The sequence below is a fragment of the Mauremys reevesii genome, linkage group 2 (genome assembly GCF_016161935.1).
Source record: "Mauremys reevesii isolate NIE-2019 linkage group 2, ASM1616193v1, whole genome shotgun sequence".
Lineage (NCBI taxonomy): Eukaryota > Metazoa > Chordata > Testudines > Geoemydidae > Mauremys > Mauremys reevesii.
Window position 1 is genome coordinate 213,585,093 of NC_052624.1, and position 21,695 is coordinate 213,606,787.

A 21,695-nucleotide genomic window follows, 5' to 3' on the forward strand; every position below is an offset into this window, starting at 1 on the left:
CGAGTGGGGGAGCAACATGGGTCCGAAACAGCAGAGTAGAGCAGATAACAGGCAAGACACCACCTGCAGAGGGCGCTCCAGAGCTGGACTGAGCTAATTCCTGGAGCAACCAGCAGGAGGCACCGCGGTGGTGAGTCCACTCATTACACCTAGGCTGAAAGTGAAACAACTCATGGATGACCACGCCTAAACCAAAATCCGAAGGGAAAAGGGAACAGTCTCATGACTAATCAAAACCAATGATGAAAGTATGCATTTCTTACCACCGTTATTACATGGATATCCAACAGCAGTGATGAGACTAACAACAAACTGAGTTTACATGAAACTTTATTATTTGCTTGTGGTAGCATCCAGGAATGTGAGGGGATTTCCAGAAATACAAGGATGACCTCAATCCACAGTTAGATTGTAGCTCCACCCATTTCCTCTGAATTATTTCCTTTTCTCACTGACATCATGTAAGTTTGGGTAAGATTGAGCTGTCTATTTTTCATCCAGATTCCAAGTTTCTCTTATATACAGGCACAGCTGAGAAACAGAATTTGCCATGCTTGCTGAGGACTACCTAGGTATTATTGGCACACTGAGAGCATTGCAGCATCTCACAATCTCTCAAAATATTCAAACATCTATATTGAAGTTACGTGGAATAAAACAAGTTACAGGATTGTGCCTTGTGGAACATCAGACATGAGAGATGCATGTTTCTGTTACAGTGACAAGCAGTGAAATAAATGTACACTGATTTTGTAAACAAATCCTCTGGACTTAATACATTGTTTATTTGAACAATAATGACATTGCTTAATTTTCATCATTAGCCTTCAGAGGTAACAGCATACTTAGATTAATAGAATAGTTCACACCTCTGATGACCCATACCCAGGAGGACAGCACTGTGTCAGTTCACATTCAGAAAACTTTCTTCATGATCCAAAGGGTTAGAGACTTAGTTGTTTTTAAAATGAAAGCTAAATTCTACAGAAACAGATGGAACCACCAGCACATTCTGGATCAATATATCTAAGCTTGGAAGGATTCGATTTGTATTGGTAAATGTTGGCAAACATTGATTTAATTGTACACATAAACCAATGAAAAAATATGTCCATCAATGATAATGAAAATTTATGGATAGGCAAAGTAAGAAAAATGCTGCTTGAGAATTCATTAAAATTCATTCACGGGTGGCAGTCTCCCCCTCACACCAATGCTCAGGCGTAGGAGCCTGGACTTACCTTAGTGAACTGCTTGTTGTCCCCGCCCTGACCCAGGGCCTGGGCTTCTCTATTGAACTGTTTGTTTGCTCAGCCCCTGCCTAAGGGTCTGAGCCCTGAATTGCTTGCTGCCTCGCCCTGCCCAAGGGCCTGAGCTTATATACTGTTCGCTTGCTCAGCCCCTGCCTAAAGGTCTGAGCCCTGAACTGTGGCGCTGATTTAAGGATATTTACTTTGTATATTTTTATGTGATGTTCACAATGTGTGTTTTAACAGTTATTAAACTTTAACTTTTTGAATCTCATCATCTGTCATTAAATAATTATCTGACTCCCTGCTATGACAATTAAATCATTAAAAATAAAAAATGTTTAACACCCATAATTATGCACAACTGTGAAAATTTACATCGATAAAAACTGAAAAAAATGCTTAAACATTATTATTCATTAAAATTATTTAAAAAAATTGAATTCTGTAGGCCTACGTAAACCACACACAGTCAGTTCAGCACATCAGTTCATTCTAATCCCTTACAATATTTCATGAATTACTATAACAAAACATCAATGCTTAATGCCCACTGGAAACCAGGATTACGAGCTTCTTTTGTATAGTATTAAAAGTTGTTTTGTAGCTTTTGTTTTTTAAGGATAGAAGCTGCCGAAATAAAATTGGAATTCAAATGGAGTGAAAAGCAAGCTGGTAATCAGAATGAGTTGCTTTTAAGGATGGATATCTTACAACCTGCTGAGCTAAAAGAAAACAGTGTAAATCACTGTAAATCTAAGCTGAGAATCCAGCTTTCCAACACTATAAAATATTTTTTCTTTGCCCCTGTGATGTATGGGACACTGGACATTAAAGCTGTCACTGGCGGCTGGATCCAGAGGTGCAATTTTGTGACTGGTACAGTACTCCATATAGCAAGTCTTTGAACTTGCTTTAGATTTTTAAACATTATGGAAAGGCAGGATCTATAAACTATGTATTTACAGTTAGGTACAGCATATGGTAGAAGAAGAATACATCTTTTCCAGAATATTTCTAAGCTGAGTGCAAGACCAGGGCTTCAAGGCCAACTCCCCTCCAAAGATCTTGAAAGTTAAATAGCTTGTTTCTCCCCAATGAAAGACTTAACTAAAATAAGCAGTGTGAACAAATCTCCAACTGTGAACTAATTAAAGACAATTCCCTTTCATGGTTTTCCTACTAAATGTCATTTGTGATTTTATTTTGCTTTCTCAAGGTTTGTCTTACTTTACATATTTGCCCTGTGTAAGATTTATGCTAAATGCCAATTGCTGGAAATATTGGACTATTAAAACAAGAATTAAAAAGTTAATACTGGTACAGTATTTATCAAAAAAATCTGAAAAATTGTAATTGCAATTTTTAAGCTTTGAATATATACTTGCAGTCCGCTATTAGTTATAGTAGTATTCTGTTTGTAAAATAAAAATGATATAAGTAGCTTTCTTACTAAGCACAGTGAAAAATACAATCATAAGCAATGTCAGGAACACTTTTTTCATTTTATTTATTTAGATTTATACAAAATGTAATTAGAATACCCACCCAATGTTCTGTGCACCCTTGACAGTTTTTAAAAATACACTACAATAAGCAGTCCTGTGTGTTTTCCCCATATAAACTCAGATATAAAGCAACAATATAAATACAACTGAAATTAATCAAGTCCCTCCATCTCCAGTCCCCAGAGCCTATACTCAGACCTACACAACACCATCACCTCACAGGCAAGAGAGAAAAGGCAGGCCTTGCAATGTGCTGTGAAGGCTGACAAACTGGCTACTATGGACCTGGGAGAAATTAAGTTTCAAAGGTCCAGAACAAGCTGCCTCCTTTAATTCATGCAGAAGGGTTTTTTTTTTCAGCTCAGGTGCTTCCACTGACCCCAACTGTGACAATATTAGATGGGAAGGGAAGCTGTCTCTTAGATAGGCCCCAGACAATTTGGCCTTATAGGTCAAAACCAAAATCTTAATATCACTCCAGAAGCCAACAGGAAGCTAGCACAGGTCATAAAGCAGAGGTTTAACATGTTAATAGAAAGAAACACTGCTTAAGAGGTGGGCTGCTGAATTCTGCACCAGCTGCACTTTCTGAATAAATTTAAAAGGCAATCCCAGGTAGAGTGCATTGCAGTAGTCTAAATCTCAAAGTGACAAAAGGAAAATGTGGTCTAGATGGAACTGCTATAAGGTGGGTGGCATAATTGGTTGAAAGACTGTACTCAAAGAGTAGTTCTCAATGGTTTGCTGTCAGCCTGGGTGGTTGCATCTAGTGGGGACTCACAGGGGTCAGTCCTGGGTCCAATACTATTCAATATTTTTATTAATGACTTGAATAATGGAGCAGAGAGCATGTTTATAAAATTTGCAGATGAGACCAAGCTGGTTGCAAGCACTTTGGAAGACAGGATTAGAATTCAAATTGACCTTGACAAATGGGAGAATTGGTCTGAATTCAACAAGATGAAATTCAATAAAGACAAATAAAAGTACTTCCCTTAGGAAGGAAAAATCAAATACAAAAATACAAAATGAGGAATTGGTTAGGTGGTAGCACTGCAGAAAAGGATCTGGGGGTTATAGTGGATCATAAATTGAATACAAGTCATCAGTGTGATGCAGCTGCCCAAAAGACCAATATCATTCTGGGATGTATTAGCAGGAGTTTGGTATGTAAGACATGAGAAGCAATTGTCCTCCTCTACTCGGCACTGGTGAGGCCCCGATTGGAGTACGGTGTCCAATTCTCACACCATGCTTTAGGAAAGATGTGGACAAGCTGAAGAGAGTCCAGAGGAGAGCAACAAAAATGATAAAAGGTTTAGAAAACCTGACCTATGAGGAAAAGTTAAAAAACTGGGCAATTTTAGTCTTTAGAAAAGATGAGGGGGAAGGGATAGCTCAGTGGTTTGAGCATTGGCCTGCTAAACCCAGGGTTGTGAATTCAATCCTTGAGGGGGCCATTTGGGGATTGGTCCTGCTTTGAGCAGGGGGTTGGACTAGATGATCTCCCAAGGTCCTTTCCAACCCTAATAATCTATGATTCTATGACCGGGGGGGAACCTGATAGCAGTCTTCAAATATACTAAGGGCTGTTACAAAGAGGGCCATGACCCATTGTTCTCCATGTCTATTGGACATAGTAATGGTATTAATCTACAGCAAGGAATTTAGATTAAATATTAGGAAAAACTTTCTAACTATAAGAGTAGTTAAGCTGTGGAATAGGCTTCCATCAGAATTTATGGAATCCCCATCACTGGAGGTTTTTAAAAACAGGTTGGACAAATAGCTATTAGGATGGTCTAGGTTGAGGAGGTTACTTATCTGTAACTGGAGGTTCTTTGACACATGTGGTCCCTATTTGGATTCCAAATGTGGGTGTGCATGTCCACCAGAGCTGGAACAGTTGTGTAGCAGTATCTATTGATCCACATCCTCATGTCCGCAGCTGAGGTTATAAGAGGCCATGCGGGTTGACACCACTCCAGTTCCTTCTTACCACTAAGCAGAATAGTCTGCAGCAGAGGGGATGTAGGGCAGGTACTGGAATCCAAATAGGGAGCACACATCTCCAAGAATCTCCAGTTACAGGTAAGTAACCTCCTCTTCTTCTTCAAGCGATGTTCCCTTTATGGATCCCAAATGTGGGTGAATAACAAGCAATGATCAGCATGGAGGATGGCACGAGGACTTGTGAGAAGCGACAAGGGCAATTGTTTAGTGAGAGGTAAAGACGTAGATGGACCCCGTAGTGAGGCGGCCTGGCTCCCAGCCGTGCCTGAGATGGCCGAGCCAGAACAGACGCTGAAGTGGGCGGAGCCACAGCCGCCTGTCCCCGCCCCCAGAAGTCAAGGGGCGGGACAGGAAGTATAAAGGCTCGGCCCCAGCACTCAGTTGACCGCTGGCCGCCGGAGAGGACAGACGCTAGTGCTCTAGCTCCCGCTGGGTCGAGCCTGCCCCGTGCTCGCTACCCTGAGGAGCTGCCTGAGCTTCCCCTCGCCCAGTATCCTGAGGAGCAGCCCGGCTTACCCAGCGCTCGGTACCCTGAGGAGCCCATGGTGTGGGACACTGCGGAAGACGCTGGGGATACACAGGTACCAATGGAGGGGGAGATTGGAAGTGGCCCGGGGGTAGCCGACCCTAGTCCGGCTGCAGCAGACCCCGAGCCAATGTCAGTGTGTTGTGGCCAGGATCCCCACTGACACAGCAGCAGACTGACTGCCGCTGTTAGGGCCCCCGGCTGGGACACAGTGGAGTGGGTGGGCCTGCATCCCCCCTGCTACCCCCACTCACAGGTGGCAGTCTCCCCCTCACACCAATGCTCAGGCATAGGAGCCTGGACTTACCTTAGTGAACTGCTTGTTGCCCCCACCCTGACCCAGGGCCTGGGCTTCTCTACTGAACTGTTTGTTTGCTCAGCCCCTGGCTAAGGGTCTGAGCCCTGAATTGCTTGCTGCCTCGCCCTGCCCAAGGGCCTGGTATATACTGTTCGCTTGCTCAGCCCCTGCCTAAAGGTCTGAGCCCTGAACTGTGGCGCTGTCGCCCCACCCTGCGTTAGGGCTCAGGCCAAAGTATTGACTGTTTGCTCAGCCCCGCCTGAGGGTCTGAGCCCCTGCCTGAGGGTCTGAGCCCTGAACTACTGTTTGCTGCCCCGCCCTGACCTAGGGCTTGGGCTTAAATTACTGAACTGTCTACTCAGCCCCTGCCTGAGGGTCTGAGTCCTGAACTATCGCTTGTTGCCCCCTGTAGTGAGGCAGCCTGGCTCCCAGCCACGCCTGAGATGGCCGAGCCCCCACACCGGACCCTTACAGACCCCCATGTGGCTGCTCAGCCAATGTCCTTCCATGGTGGTGTGTGCCTACGTGAAGTGAGCTGTGACTCCAGAAGGTGGAGGTATCTGGGAGAGAGTGTAGCATTTGTAGATGCAACAGGAGATCCATTTTGAGATGTGCTGTGAAGAGAGGGCTTCTCTGTTGCAACATTTGACAATGGCATTGAAATGAAGTGTGGAAAGCCTGGGCACGGTGGAGGTAGAAGGTCAGTGCACAGTGGAGGTTGAGAGAGTGCAATGTTCCTGGGGTTTGGGAAAGAAGACTGGGAGGTGGATGCATTGGTTGAGGTGGAATGCAAACATCACCTTAGGGATGAATTTGGGGTGCAGGCATAAGGAGACTTTGTCCTTATGGAAGATGGTGTGTGGGAGGTCAGCTATCATGGCCGCCAACTTGCTAACACGTCGCACCAATGTGAGGGCGACCAAGAAGATCACTTTCATTGAGAAGTGGAAGAGAGAGCATGTAGTGAAGGGTTTGAAGGGTGGCTTGGTCAGGGCAGTGAGAGTGACATTAAGGTCCCAGGAAGGGGTTGGCTTGAGCACCAGTGGAAAGGCGTTGAGCGGACCTTTGAGGAAACCAACATGGCTGGATGAGTGAAGATGGAAAAACCATCCACCAGAGGGAGGCACTGAGCACTGCCAGGTGGACCCAAACACTTCTGGGTGAGGCCTGACAGTTTGAGTTGGAGAAGGTAGTTGAGGAGAATAGGGATGGATACGGAGTCCAGTGGGTAAACAATAATGAAATTACTTAATGGTGGCGGTGACCCCAGGTGGTGAACTGTTTCCATTTCACTTGATAGCAGGCCCTGGTAGATGGCCTCTTGCTGTGCGTGAGGACCTTGGGCATCGGGGTGGCGCATACCCTCTGTACTCGCGAACCCCGTCTAAATATCAAGTCATGAGGTGGAGCAGGCTTGAATTGGGCTGCCGGAATCGTCCCTGCTTTTGCATGAGGAGATCTGAGTGTGTGCGGAGGCAGAGCGGGGGGCAGAAGGAAGAGATGGAGGAGGGCTGTGAACCAATATTGCCCAGGCCAAAGGGGAGGTATCAGTATGACTGTTGCTTGGTTCCAGAAAATCTTGCTCTGGACTTGTCGGAGCAGGGGAATAGACAGAAAGACATAGTGTAGGTTGCCAGCCCAGGGAAGAAGGTAATTGCTCCATGAATCTGTCCCAAAGACCCACCTGGAACAATAAAGGGGAAGTTTGAGGTTCTCATTGGTCACAAAGAGATCCCAGCACGGGTGCTCCACCTGCAGAAAACAGAGCGTAGGGTAGTTCTGACTTGTGGTTCATGTAGAAGGACATGCTGAGCATGTCTGCAAGGGAGTTGTTAACACCCGGGAGATAAACAGCCTGGAGTGTGACACCGTCCTTAAGGCACCAGTTCCAGAGACGGACAGCCACTGCACAGAGGGAGGAAGACTTGGCACCGCTTTCCCTGTTGAGATAGACTTCTGCAGCCATATTGTTAGATAACAGATGAATGTGGCGAGATCATATGCAGGGAGGGACGCCCGACAGGCAAGACGGGCAGTGCACAATTCTAGGATGTTTATATGCATCCTGGCCTCCTGGGGGTCCAGGGAGCTTGGGCCATCTGACCATTCAGGTGGGCGCCCCAGCTGGTGAAACAGGCATCCATGGTGAGAGTGGCATGGGGGAGGGGAAGTGTAAAGGGGGTGCTGACCAAGACCTTGGACGGGTTGGTCCACTATGCGAAGGAGGCTAGGATAACACTAGGAAGCAGGACAGGTTTCTCTAAGTCATCTGTCTGCGGCTTGTAGATAGACAGGAGCCACGTCTGAAGGCGGAGCATGTGGAGGCACACATGGAGCGTCACAGAGGTACAGGTCACCATGTGGCCAAGGAAGGGAAGACATTGGTGGATGGAGGTGTGCAGGATGTGATGCAAGGTGGTAATGATAGAAGTGAGGGCAGCAAAACGGTCCACCGGCAGGAAAGCTGGGGCCACGATGGAGTCCAGCAGCATACAAATAAAGATGATCTGGTGGGTAAGGACAAGGACTGACTTTTCTTTGTTGACGCAAATTCCGAGAGTGGTGAGGAGGCCATAAAGGGCCAGGATGGCTGATAAGAGATGCCCACGGGACTACATAACGAGGAGCCAATAGTCCAGGTAAAGGGAATATTGAGTGGCTGAGATGACGCAGATGGGCTGCGACAATGGCAAAGACTTTTGTCAAGACTCAGGGAGCCGTTGCAATACTGGAGGGGTGGAGGATACAGAACAGATAATGGGAGTGTCCAACCATAAAATGGAGAAACTTCCAGTAAGCTGGGTAAAGTTGATGTGGAAATAGGCATCTTTCATGTTGAGAGCCGTGAACCAGGCTCCTTGAGGAAGGGAAGGGATAATCATGGAGAGCACCACCATCTGAAACTTGAATCTCTTCATAAATCTGTTGAGCATCAGGAGGTCCAAGACAGGGTGGAAGACCCCCCCTCCCTATTTTTCAGAATAAGGAAGCACAAAGAATAGAATCCGTGGACCCTGTAATGGAAAGTACCTGGCTCTATGGTGCCTTTTCAGAAAAGAGTGTCTGCTTTCTATTGGAGTAGATCTTGGTAGAAGGAATCTTCACGGCCACCATGGGGTAAACGAGGGGGGAATGAGATAAATTTGATGGAGTACCCCGATGGAGAACAGCCAGTACCACATGGTCTATAAAAGCAGCAAAGAATCCTATGGCACCTTATAGACTAACAGACGTTTTGGAGCATGAGCTTTCGTGGGTGAATACCCACTTTGTCGGATGCAAGTAGTGGAAATTTCCAGGGGCAGGTATATATATGCAAGCAAGAAGCAAGCTAGAGATAACGAGGTTAGTTCAATCAGGGAGGATGAGGCCCTGTTCTAGCAGTTGAGGTGTGAAAACCAAGGGAGGAGAAACTGGTTCTGTAGTTGGCAAGCCGTTCACAGTCTTTGTTTAATCCTGAGCTGATGGTGTCAAATTTGACACTATCTACAACCAGAGGCAATGTGTTTGGGGTGTGGGAGGCATGTGCCCCTCCCCCAATTTGCCTGGCTTGTACTGAGCATGTTCACAAAGACTAAGCATTCTCAGTAACACTGCAGAAGCCGTCTACCCTTACTCTGCCCCCCTGCTATTGGCAGGTTCGAGTCATTTCTGTCTACAACTATGTACACAATGGCAGAATGGATAAGCAACTCTCTTAGCGAGGCTAAGAACGTGGAGGAACAGAGGTTCTGAATCTGGCCATGTGGTAGTAAGAGGAACCTGGATCAGTGTCAACCTGCCCAGCTTTGTATAACCTTGGCTGCAGACACAAGGATGACTCATGACACGTGCAGGTAGACAAACACTGCTACAGAATTGTTCCAGCTCTGGTGCATGTGCACACACATTTGGAATCCATATAGGGACCATCACTTGAAGAACAGTACTTGGTTGTGCCACAGCACAGGGGGCTGGAGGTCCCTTCCAGCCCTGGTAGGGTTAATGAGGGCCTGAGAGGCCAATTAGGTCACCTGGTATCACATCAGAGGAGGGCCAGGATTAAGTGAGGATGAAGACCAGCCGGGGAAGGGCCAGGACAGCACTATAAAACCAGGAAGCTGAGAGTTGAAGGAGGCTGCAGGAGTAGGAGGCTGCAATCACTCTCTGGAAGGAGGATGGTCATCAGGAGCAAGGAGGAGGCCCAGAGGGAGAGTAAGCACTGTGACCCTTCCCTTGAGTAAGGAGTCTGACTTAAGGCTAGGAGGGATGAAGTAGCCATGGAGAGCAGAGTAAGCTTCAGTGGTAAACCCAGAAGCAGGAAAGAGAAAATAGGGAGGCTCAGTGGGAAGGAGACCAGAGAAATAGCAATAGGGATGGAGACTGAGGACTGGATTGCCGGTTATAGCATCCCTGGCCTGGAATCTGGTGTAGGGGGTGGGCCTGGGTCAGCCAAATGCAATTTGGAGACAGCATTTGGACAGTGGTTCTGTTGGATTTTGCAACCCCAGAAGGAGTGGACTAACTGGTGATCTGGCTAGTGTGCCAAGTTACCAGAAGAAAGGCTATTGCAGAGTAAGTATTTCCCGACCTAGATACAAGGAAGCACACTACTGGTGGGTGAACTGTGTTACAGATAGCTACTATGTTTTCCCTCCTCCTGTCCTCCGGGACCTCACCCATCCTCCATGAGCTCTTGAAGTTAATTGTTAATGGTTCCAAGATTGCTTCATCTTCTAGTTCCATAAGTACCCCTATGATGACATTCATCAGGCCCTGCCAACTTGAACACATCTAACATACCTAAATATTCTTTAACTTGTCCATTCCTTATTGTGACTTGTGCTCCTCTCGCCCCCGCCCCCCTTCTTGTTAATATTCATCGTACTGAATATCTGGTCACCATTAACATTTTTAGTGAAGACAAACAAAACAGGCATTAAACACCTCAGCCTTTTTGACATAATCTGTAATTAGCCCCCCTTCCCCGCTAAGTAGAGGACCTACTCTTTACTGTAACTAAATCAGGAACAAGAGAAAGACAAAGAACCTCAGTGCCTCTTATGTTCCTTGCAAGGCATCACACATTTTGTGACTCAGCTTTTGTGATTTTGTTCCTACGTGCTTGTGCTATTCTCCTTAGCATTCTGTCCACATTTTTTGGAGGATTCCTTTTTGATTTTCAGATCATTCAAGAGCTCCTTTTGGAGCCATACTGACCTCTTACTATTCTTCCTATCTTCACACTGTAATAGTTGGCAGTTGTGCATTTAATATTGTCTCCTTGAGAAACTTCCAGCTCTCCTGAACTCCTTTATCCCTTATATTTTTCTTCCCATGGAAACTTACCTATCAGTTCCTTGAATTCATTAAACTCTGATTTTTTGAAGTCCACTGTCCTTATTTTGCTACTCACTTCTTCCTTTCCTCAGAATTTGTTAAGACCTACTTACAAAAATAATTCTCCCAGTTCACCAGTGTACCCAAGCATAATAAAGCAGTGCCAGAGCTCTGCATTTGTTTTGTGATATTTCAAGTTTGAATGTGACCAAAATCAATTCCAAACTAAAATCCAATACCACTCACTCTCTCTGAGGCCTTCTGTGCTAGGTTTTGTCTTCCCAGTCCAAATATGGAAACGAGGAGCCAGATTAACAGCTAGTTTTTTTCACACCTCCAATCAACAATAAAGAAGTTAAAATCAAGGCACTGGGACTTCTACTGTAAGTCTCAGAGTGCTGATTGTCTGGGACAGCAAACTGGAAAATTCTGTGGCAGTTTCATATAAATTTAAAAATGGAGATTTTAATGAATAACACTGTCAATATAGTAACCCCTGTCTGACTGACATTAGTCTACCATGAAAGAATACATCTGGATTTAAGCAAATACACTGAAATACTCAGTTTCTGGTATCTGTAGTAATGGTGACACACAAGCTCAAAAGGCAGCTGTATCTAAATAAATACTACCACTTTACATGGAGGAATAGCTTCTGTTGCGTGGGAAACCCATGGAACCTGCACAATTTCTAAAGCAGCTAAAGCCTTTTGGGGATGATGAAAGTCCGAGTTCACAATTTATACTGCTTATAACAATGAAACATTTACTACTTAGTGATGCATTCATTTACTGATTAATATAATTTTATCAAACCTTTTAACTTTGTAAATATGAGTTACTAATTTGTTTGTCATCATTGTCATAAGCAATATTTGAGATCCAGATCAAGAATAAAGTCAGAAAGGTAGAATACAGCTTTATAGAAGCTCAAACCCCATTCAAAACAAGAGCTCAGTTACTGCCAGTACATCAGCTCCAAGGAATAGGCTTATTGGCTGACAACATGACAGTACTTCTTTGTTATGACTGGCTGAAGACATCCAATTGTCATATAATAATTTTCAGTAATTAGTATACATATTACAAGTAACTCATCTTTTCATAAGAACAACGTTCTTTTGGATAAACAATAGCTTCCTGCAACACTAAATTATGGAGGCCATGTTACTAATTTATGGTGGGTTACAATTATACATGTTGTGGGCCACAAGTACTCTGTGGGCTGTGTAATGAAGGCCAATAGTTTAAAAAATGATTAGAATTATAAATAATCTGCCAGGTGTTTGCACTTCTGTTACTGAAGATAATATAATCTGTCTTGTATATTTAAAGTCATGTTGAAAGAAAACCTGATGATTAAAAACCCCCATAGATGATACAATCACTAAAAAAATAATTTCCAAAACAATTCTTTTCAGTCGTACCTTCATTATATATGTAATATGGATAGTGGCATTAAGTTTGGTAATTGTGACATGATCTTACCACACCACACAGCATCACAACATATTGTTGTACTGGTCCTGCAAGTTATGTCAGGACTCTCTAACATCCCATAAGCTAGATTTTCAGGAAGTGAGGTCACCTGGTGATAAGGTGGATCATAGAAAAATCTAACTTGCATCAAGAGAGTGGATTCTGACTTTTTAGACCACTTATTACATGAACATTACAGGTATTCCTTTTCAAAAGAACTTAATTTAAAACAGGAAGACACAAAAATCCCTTCACTTTTCTTCCTATAGGAACTTTATAAATATTGAAAGTTCAGATATTTCTAATAAAAATATTGCATACATAAATGTTTTGGTTGTTTCAGAGGGTATGAAACCAAGAACAACTGAGCTAACTTTTAAAACCTGAAATGCTGGAGCAGCACCATTTTCTAGTGGGGGACTGGGTGTCAGGATATCTGGGATCTATTATGCATTCTAACATTGACTCATAGCATGATGTAAGGCAAGTCACAGCCTCTGTGCCTCTGTTGTTCCATTGGTGAAAGGGAGATGATAATACTTTACCATATACTACATTGCTTTGAGGTCATTGGACAAAGTTGCAATGTATTGCAAGTGCAAAGTAATACCACTATTGCACTGGGTACATATTGGTACTGTACATCAGGGATGACTATGTTGGAGTTATTTTGAGGAATGCAGCCAGGTTTTAAAACAATGAGCCTCTATTGTTGCCTCTATTGTCTGAATTAAAACATGCAAGTCAGTTAGCCTGAAGCCAGTCCCAAACACTCAAACTTCTGTGGTCCAGCCACTAGAGAGAGACAGAGTCACAGTGCTAGGGTGCATTACACAATTGTTTCAGGGATATTCCCAACGCAAAGCACATAAGATTGATATTTGGAGCACTCTAGACCCAACTACACCAGACTATTTACCATTTCAAAAGTAGAGGCATATTGCTGGAGTCCATAACACATACAGTTAATCAAAGCTGAGTGTTTAAGGTACAATAAGAAAATATGTGCTAGGTCACAGATTCAAGACTTCCTATAGGCTGCATAAACTTGATTTATGGGACATTTATACATTTGTTCTAGATGTTAAACAATTAAATGAAATACCTCCAGCAATAACACAGAGTTAAAGTTGAAATATAAAGCACTGCAAAAGTGAGGAAATTCCAGAAATTCTTACACTAATGTGGCCATGCTGAACATTCTATATATTTAATGGGATACATTAATAACAAAATAATAATACAAATATTCAGGTTTATATTTAACAGAGAAAACCGGATGAGAAAATACTACATACATAGGATATTGCTGAGTTGGCCATTCTTTTAAAATAAAAGTCTTGACCTTGATCTGACCTTTACTTTTCACAAATATCAATCAGTTAGCAACTGGAGACTAATATACCAGTAATAACATCCTAATTTTTAACCATCAACATTTGGCTTATTAGTTGTAAATCACTGAGGATTCATTTAAACTGAAAGATGAACAATGTTAAAAGTTTAAATCACCTACAATTATGCTTTGATTTTTAGATCTGATATCAATTAAATGAATTTTTAATCACAATATTCCTTATTTCAAAATGTTTATACACTGAATGGCACATGAACTGATGTAATAAATGTATAATAATGTACACTTTGCTTTTACACTCCAAGTCAATGGGACCCTATGCATGTGAGGATCCACCTGTACAGAATCCCTTTGCAAGACTGGAGCCTAAATCAATAATGTACATCTGAGTTTGAATAGTTTGCAACTCTTATAAATATAAATAATATGCTAACTATTCATACAAAAATTAGCAGTCAAAATAATCTTTTGATTTCACAAGTACTAAATTAAAAAACCCCAATTCTTTCTTGTGGTAGACTTCTTGATCCAGTAAGTGTTAAAGTAAAGATACTGCTTGTCCAGTTTAGAAGAATATTAGTATGCAACAGTGATTTTTCTAACCCTTATTGCACCAAAACAATTGCATTTGTGGAGACTGAAGTGTGAAAAGCTCTTAGAAATGATAAGGAGGGAACTGAATATCAGAACACGTTCTTGCATAAGTGTATCTCAATAAATGGCTGATCTTTGCAACACACCATCAAAATCATGCAACTACCATTTTTAGAACTATTTTTGCTCTCAGCTGAAGTTGCCAGATAAGACAGAAATTTAGTATTAGACAAGAACAGCATATAAAATATTGAAAAAACAAAACAAAAAAAGAACTGTTAAGTATTCTCCTATTTTAGGAGTAAAAAACCAAATTCCTACTACTGTTCATGGGATTACGTGGTGTAACGAGACCAGATTTCACCCTTTGTATTCTAAAATTACTAAAAAGCAGAAATATTGCACAAATTAAGATAGAGAAAAATATGAAATAAGCATCATAGCCCTGATCTTGCAATGATAACTCTGAAGGTGGACCTTCTTCAGCTGTAAAAGCAGCAAAGAGTCTTGTGGCAACTTATAGACTAACAGACGTCTGTTAGTCTATAAATTGCCACAAGACTCTTTGCTGCTTTTACAGATCCAGACTAACACGGCTACCCCTCTGATACTCCTTCAGCTGTGTGGTTCTCATTGCAGGATCCAGGCTACAATTTTTTTTTTTTAAAAACAATTCAATCAAACTGGTGGATGAACATTCAAACACTAAAAAGATTTCTTTGTGTATGGATATTTTGTCAAAAATGAAGTTTTCAAACTTAACTAATGTGAATGTTAAAAAGTTATAGAATCTAATTGAGGGCCTGACCCTGTTCTGATGGAAGTCAATGGGAGTTTTGTCACAGACTTAAGTGGGAATAGGATCAGGCCCATATGCCCCAATCCTAGCTTTCTAGGCTCTTATAACAGTGCTCATCTCCATAGCATCTGATGGGCGCCATTTTACATAGATAGATAGTACTGAGCCCTATGGGCCCAGCCTTGATCCCTCTGCAGTCAGTCGCAAAACTTGAGTCGATATAAAAAAGAGCAGAATCAGGCCCTAAATTAGGTACTGTGCTTTTTTTGTATCCATACTATTTCTTGCAAAGAGATTTATCAGTATGGAGCACCACTTTCTCACCCAGGGTTCCATTAGGCATAAAGATATGCCCACACAGGTACTTTTTCAGTATTGGGACCTTAATTAGAAACCAGTTTAGATTAGGATTCCTGATCCAGGTAATTTGTTTTCATTTGCATCTACACTACAAACATCAGCAGAGATTTTTAGAATCTTTTGCTTTGTTCATTTGAAAAAAAAAATCTTAAGAAAGAAAATGTTTACTGGAATTTTCCTATTAAATTTCTTTTTATTTATTATACAGTCATAGCTGGTGAGTCTACATATCACAAAGAACTACAAATATAGACACAACTTTAACATGTTTACAAACTTTTACCTCAGTAATTTAATTATATTGATTGTTATTGTCTATTCTGTATCATTGGATTTTAATAAGATACGTAAAACAGAATAACTGCACTGTTCACTAGCATCAGACGACTGCCAAGCTTAGTGACATGCAAAACATTTTGTAATTATTTTGCAAATCTCTCACTCTAACACAGTATCATATGCTGCAACAGTTTTTGACCAATGTTGCTCCATTTTTTAAAAGAAAAGCGTGAATATACACTGAAAAATTGTAGGCTAATCCAGATAACTAGAAAGTCAGAGACAAAGAGTGAAAAATGGAGTTTAAAACACTCATTTCATTTCAGTTATCAAAGTTTATTCTTTTTCCAGATACTAAAATCTAAGCAAAATATGTATTCAAATCACACCTGTTTCAGTTTCTCAAAAGTGCAATTTCAGCTAATTTAACAATTCATTCCTCTTAGGGATATGTTTTACTGGGAGATTTAAGCTAGTGAGATCATCCTGAGTAAATCATGCAGTTAACTGATTTTTGATGATAGAAAACTTTGGCTGGCTGAAAATATTTAAAGACAGTAGGAGTAGACAATGCTGGTGGGTAACTAGATAGCTTTTTCATTCCAAATGTCACATGCACAAGTCTCAACGAACAGATTGATCATGATCTAACTATCAGTATCTAAACTGCAGTGCTTAGAAACAAGACAGACAAATCATAAATCTACTTATCTGATCATTTATTTTCCATGATTGGATCTAAACAGAACAAAACACTGGTTTCTTTTCTCCTTCTTGGTCAGTCAGGCAGGACTGCAGACAAATCACACTGTAGAATTCCCATGCTCTTTCCTTCATGTTTGACAGTTTGATTCCTTCTGAACTAAAAGATGATGTGTCAGCCTACATACCTACTGTGTTGAGACAAGTCTCCCTTAAATCCCAGATAAGGGATAATTTGCCTTTCAGTGACTCCTACAACACAGATTGCATTAACAAGAATACCTCAGAAAGCATGAATGGGAGAACGAAGTACTGGTGAGAGAGAGATGTCCCTAAAGCTGTAGATGGGAAGAGCATTATCCTACTCCCTGTCACTTTGATGGACAACTTCCTAAGGCCTGGTCTACACCTCAAACTTAGGTTGACATAGCTATATTGCTCATCTTTGAGAGATGTAGTTAAACTGACCTGAGCTCCGGTGTAGAAAATAGCTTGGTCAATGAAAGAATTCTTCCATAGACCTAGCTACTGCATCTCAGAGTGGTGGATTAAGTACAGTGACGGAAAAACTGCTTCTGTCACTGTCGCAAGTGTCTACGCTCAGGCACTATGGCAACACAGCTACAGCATCTTAGCTGTGCAGCTATAACATCTGCAGTATAGACATAGCCTAAGGAAGTACAGCCCAAACAACTCTGGAATGGAAGACCTTACCAACCAACAACTACATGTTCAGCTTATTGTTCTTAGGGAATGTGTGGAAGGAGCACCTGTTTTACAGAGAGTTTCTCAAACTCTTCTACTCTCTCTGTCTAAAACTTGGAAGTCACTTTGGGGGAGAGGGCATTGATTGTAACTTTCACCAGTCTATGCACCTCTCCTTGATATACTCAGTAATGATGTACAGCAATACTTTTAGACATGGAATAATTCTTGGATAGCTCTCAGGATCCCATTTCTGGGCTGTTAAGACGAATTTAGCAGATGAGAATCTTCTCTCTTGCTGCAGAAGGCTAGAAGTTTGTGATGTGGTTCACTCTGTGCTAGACCCTCCACTCTCTCTCTCTGGCAGAGCAAGACTTTTGTGCTTTCTGCAATGGCTTGCAGAGTGCTACTGCAAGCGGCACAGGGAATGAAGTAACCCTTGTCCAGTGAAGACTTTTCATGCTCAAAAAGAATCCAAGATGGCACCTGGGTAGCCACAGGTAATCTGTTCTCTTCTTTTTGGGGGGAGGGATAGCTCAGTGGTTTGAGCATTGGCCTGCTAAACCCACAGTTGTGAGTTCAGTCCTTGAGGGGGCCATTTGGGGATTTAGTTGGGGATTGGTCCTGCTTTGAGCAGGGGGTTGGACTACATGACCTCCTGAGGTCCCTTCCAACCCTGATATTCTATGATGCAGCAGTAAGACTGTGGAACTTGAAGATCTCTGCAGGCCATGAAAATTTTAGTTTGACTGGTCATCAACCTTGACTGTTTAGCCAAAGAGAAAGAATTCAGGATTTGTATTGTAACAGATCCAGACATATAATTGGATGTTGTGTGGAACAAATCCAGGATTTACTAATACAAATCTGCATTTATTAATTCAAAAGGTAATATCAAGACTTCATTTTCTTTCAATTATGTGCCTCTGGTCAGTTAAAATTTATCATCCATATGACACCTGGATAAGATAATAGCAATGATACAGGGCTGTCATTCAGCTGTAGACGTCTGTTTTCAGACCTCAAGATCATCTACACAGTGTATTGCGCTGTAATTTATTTAATTAGACATCCCTTTGGAAAAAAAATCTTTTATCAGCATCATTTACCTTCATATATAATTTATTATTTAATCAAAGCTACATTTATTTAATGGGCATTAAAATCCAATGAATACAGGCGTAAGGATTTCATTCAGTGTCTCCAGTTTCATGAAGCCTACATTCCTTATTACTTTCTTTTCAAGCAGAGAGATTGAATAAAACCTTTGTAAGAATTTTGAAGCATAGAGGCCTACCTCAACTGATGTTTGGTGGCTTCAATGTCACAGAAGCCCAATGGAATTGTTACTGAACTTGGCCTTAGAACAAGTATACTAAATAAATAAAATGCAAACGTGAGGGGGGAAATATTAGCCAAAAGTCACTATTGTCTGAAATAATCTAATAATAAAATTACATTGAAAAAAATGAGACAGTTATGTTTCAATTTCATATTCATTAAATAAAATTATCTTATGCATTCACTTAAGCAGTACCCATTTTTAAGAACATTACTATCACTGAAGATTTTCAGTTGTTTGACTAACCTATTGGCTTAAAACTGCCACAACTAAAACTGCTCTGCCACATTATACTGGGTTTAATTCTGGGCATGGGCTTTTTGCTCTTCAGACTTGCAGGAAGTAGGAGTCCTATAGTCTAGGGCAGTGTTTCCCAAACTTGGGACACCGCTTGTGTAGGGAAAGCCCCTGGCAGGCCAGGCCGGTTTGTTTACCTGCCGTGTCTGCAGGTTCAGCTGATCGCGGCTCCCAGTGGCCATGGTTTGCTACTCCAGGCCAATGGGAGCTGCAGGAAGCAGTAGCCAGTACATCCCTCAGCCCACACTGCTTCCAGCAGCTCCCATTGGCCTGGAGCGGTGAACCGCGGCCAGTGGGAGCCACGATCGGCCGGACCTGCGGATGGGGCAAGTAAACAAACTGGCCTGGCCCGCCAGGGGCTTTCCCCACACAAGCAATGTCCCAAGTTTGGGAAACACTGGTCTAGGGTAAGAGTGTCATATTCCATTTCAGAAGAAGACTGAATAACATTTTTAATGATGACATACAGGCTAGAGGGTATAGAGGTAGGCTCTTCTACCCAGAGCAGATCTGCCAATTATGTCAATGGGAGTAGAATATGATTTATATAGTAATATCACTTTTAGTTAGTAAAGTTATTGTTGCATTCAGCATCATTTGCCATGTAGTAATACCATTTGCCCAAAGTAGCACAGAATTGTGCATTTATGTTATTTGAAAATAGGGAGCTTTAAATGGCATCATTATATTCCAGAGTTAACAATATTTAAATAGATGGAACCTATTCACATTTCTAAGATTATTCTCTAGATCAGTGCAAGTCAGTGATGCATGCATGAATCCATTTATGATGGACATTTGATGCCATACTGAGGTAGGACTAACTTTCTATAATCCTTAAATGTATGTGGTCCAGCCTCTGTTCAAGAAATCACTACTCAACAAGAAAGTTCTCATGAACTACTTCATCTCCTATCTCTGTGTTGGGAAAGATTATTGAGAAGGTGATGGTGGGCCAACACTAGTAACGCCCAGTTGTCTTCCCAGTATCCTTGTTCTCTGCTAATCAGGCTCCTGTATATATCATTGAAACAGCTGATTGTGCTAATGGATATCTCATAACTATAGTTGGTAGTCTGTTGCCAATACTAAATACCGTTAGATGTGTCAGAGTTGGATAACATCGCCAAGAAATAGAAGAAAGTTCTGATGGGTCGCTGCTCTTTTTTTCGGAGATTTGATCTAGTTTCCCCTTTTTCAACATATATACAATTAAGGAGAGATGAAATAATGTAGGCTACAGTGGCCTCTTATAAGCTCTGTCTCCAATATTGATGTATGTACACTTCCCTTTATATACCAATGCCTCACTAAAGAATGGACCTAAATGAAGGGAAGACACTCAAACTGAACCTGAGCCAAGTCAAAGGTGATGCTGGCTGACAGAGGTAAATATTTTGAGAAACAGGAACAGTAATCTAACTTTTGTTTGTCAGAGGGCATCTGACTTCTACTGGAAGGGTGGTATCCAGTGTTGTAGTTCTACTGGAATAGACTCTATTTCTGGAGTCTATATAACATTAGGCCCAGATGTCTTTTTTTTCTATGGGACTGAACTGTTTCCTATTCAGTGCTGACCTAGCCACCAAGATCCATGCTTGTGTCACTTCAAGACTAGACTATTGCAACTCTCAATTCCTGAGAAGAACCAGAAGGCCAGATCCTTATCTGTAGCCAAGCAACACTCACTGTAGCTTGGGTGTGTATGCAAATGTATCTTTGCACTCTCCTCAATCCTGCGGCCATTCTGAATTGGGATGATCCCTGGGCATAGTTTAGAGCAGCCTACAACATCTGCCAATTTCCCCCAGGGCCATTACACCAGTATGACCACCTCCTTATTTCCCTGGTCACATCACCACCATCAGAAAATGCAAGTAGTAGTGGCGTAGGAACCACTACGGCAGCTCTATGCACCCAAGAATTCCTCTACACTGAAGAGATCCTTTGGGGACTGGATCCACCAAGTTTACTGTTGCCTTGCAGTGGTCAATGGCACAAAGTGGCCAGAGCATGGCCCAGGATCAGAGGCAGAAACTGTAAATGGTTCAGAATAAAGTGGCCTCAATTCCATACAGGACAGATCAATGGAAACACATCACACAGGTGCTCCATGCTGACAATTCAATTTATTCCAGACTGGGTTCTTATTTTTACAGCCCTAACTGGGCTACGATTCATTTATCTTAGAAACTGCCCCTTTCTATAACTCATTACAACAGCTAAAAGGTGGTGATGTTGATTTCATACTACAGGTTGAAAGTTTTGGGGGCCAAGAGAAGGTTCTTTCATCCAAAGTCTCTTGACTATGGAATTTGTTCTGGCTAGACAGAGATTCGTCTCTACCCACCCTTCATCACTTAAGAAGTCGCATCTCTTTATGTAGTCCTTACCATAACAGAGTCCTGACAATGCCCCTATCAATGGCTACCATCTGTATTTGATCCCTTTTTAAGTAAACAATTTAAGGAAATGATGGGATGAGAGAAAAGTTTGGCTCCCTTTATGAGAAACTGATAAATCATCAATTTATGTAATAGGTGCCCAGATACTAAGGTGAAGGCCACTATAGAAATGCATTTAATAAATAATAATACAGTATGCAATTTATAAATATTGTTGATTTATTATGTTTTCTATCTTTAAAGACAAGTATGAAAAAGCTAAAATATTGCTTAGGTTGACTGCTACACCAATGTGTGATCATTTTTTCTACTTTTGTTTGACATCACTTGCCTATGACAACAGCTAGCTATCAAACTGAAGACCCTTATTCAGGAGGTTAATGTGAGGTAGGAACTCCATTCAGTGTTATTTTGGCTTAAGGGCATAATGTCACAATTTGGTGCATCCTCTAATGACTTTTT

The 21,695-nt window shown here is 41.8% G+C and overlaps 1 protein-coding gene across 17 annotated transcripts in view; it reads right to left on the reverse strand.

Moving 5' to 3' along the window:
- The window catches only part of CCDC178 (coiled-coil domain containing 178), a 350,640-nt gene that overhangs the window by 147,991 nt on the left and 180,954 nt on the right, over positions 1-21,695 (reverse strand). The window contains exon 17 of one of the 17 annotated variants that reach the window (XM_039524835.1): positions 472-531. The exons of the other annotated variants lie outside the window; for them this stretch is intronic. Coding sequence (XP_039380769.1) covers positions 487-531 — 45 coding nt within the window. The 3' untranslated portion in view covers positions 472-486. Of the gene's footprint in view, positions 1-471; positions 532-21,695 lie in introns of those variants that run through there. 17 annotated transcript variants of the gene reach the window in all.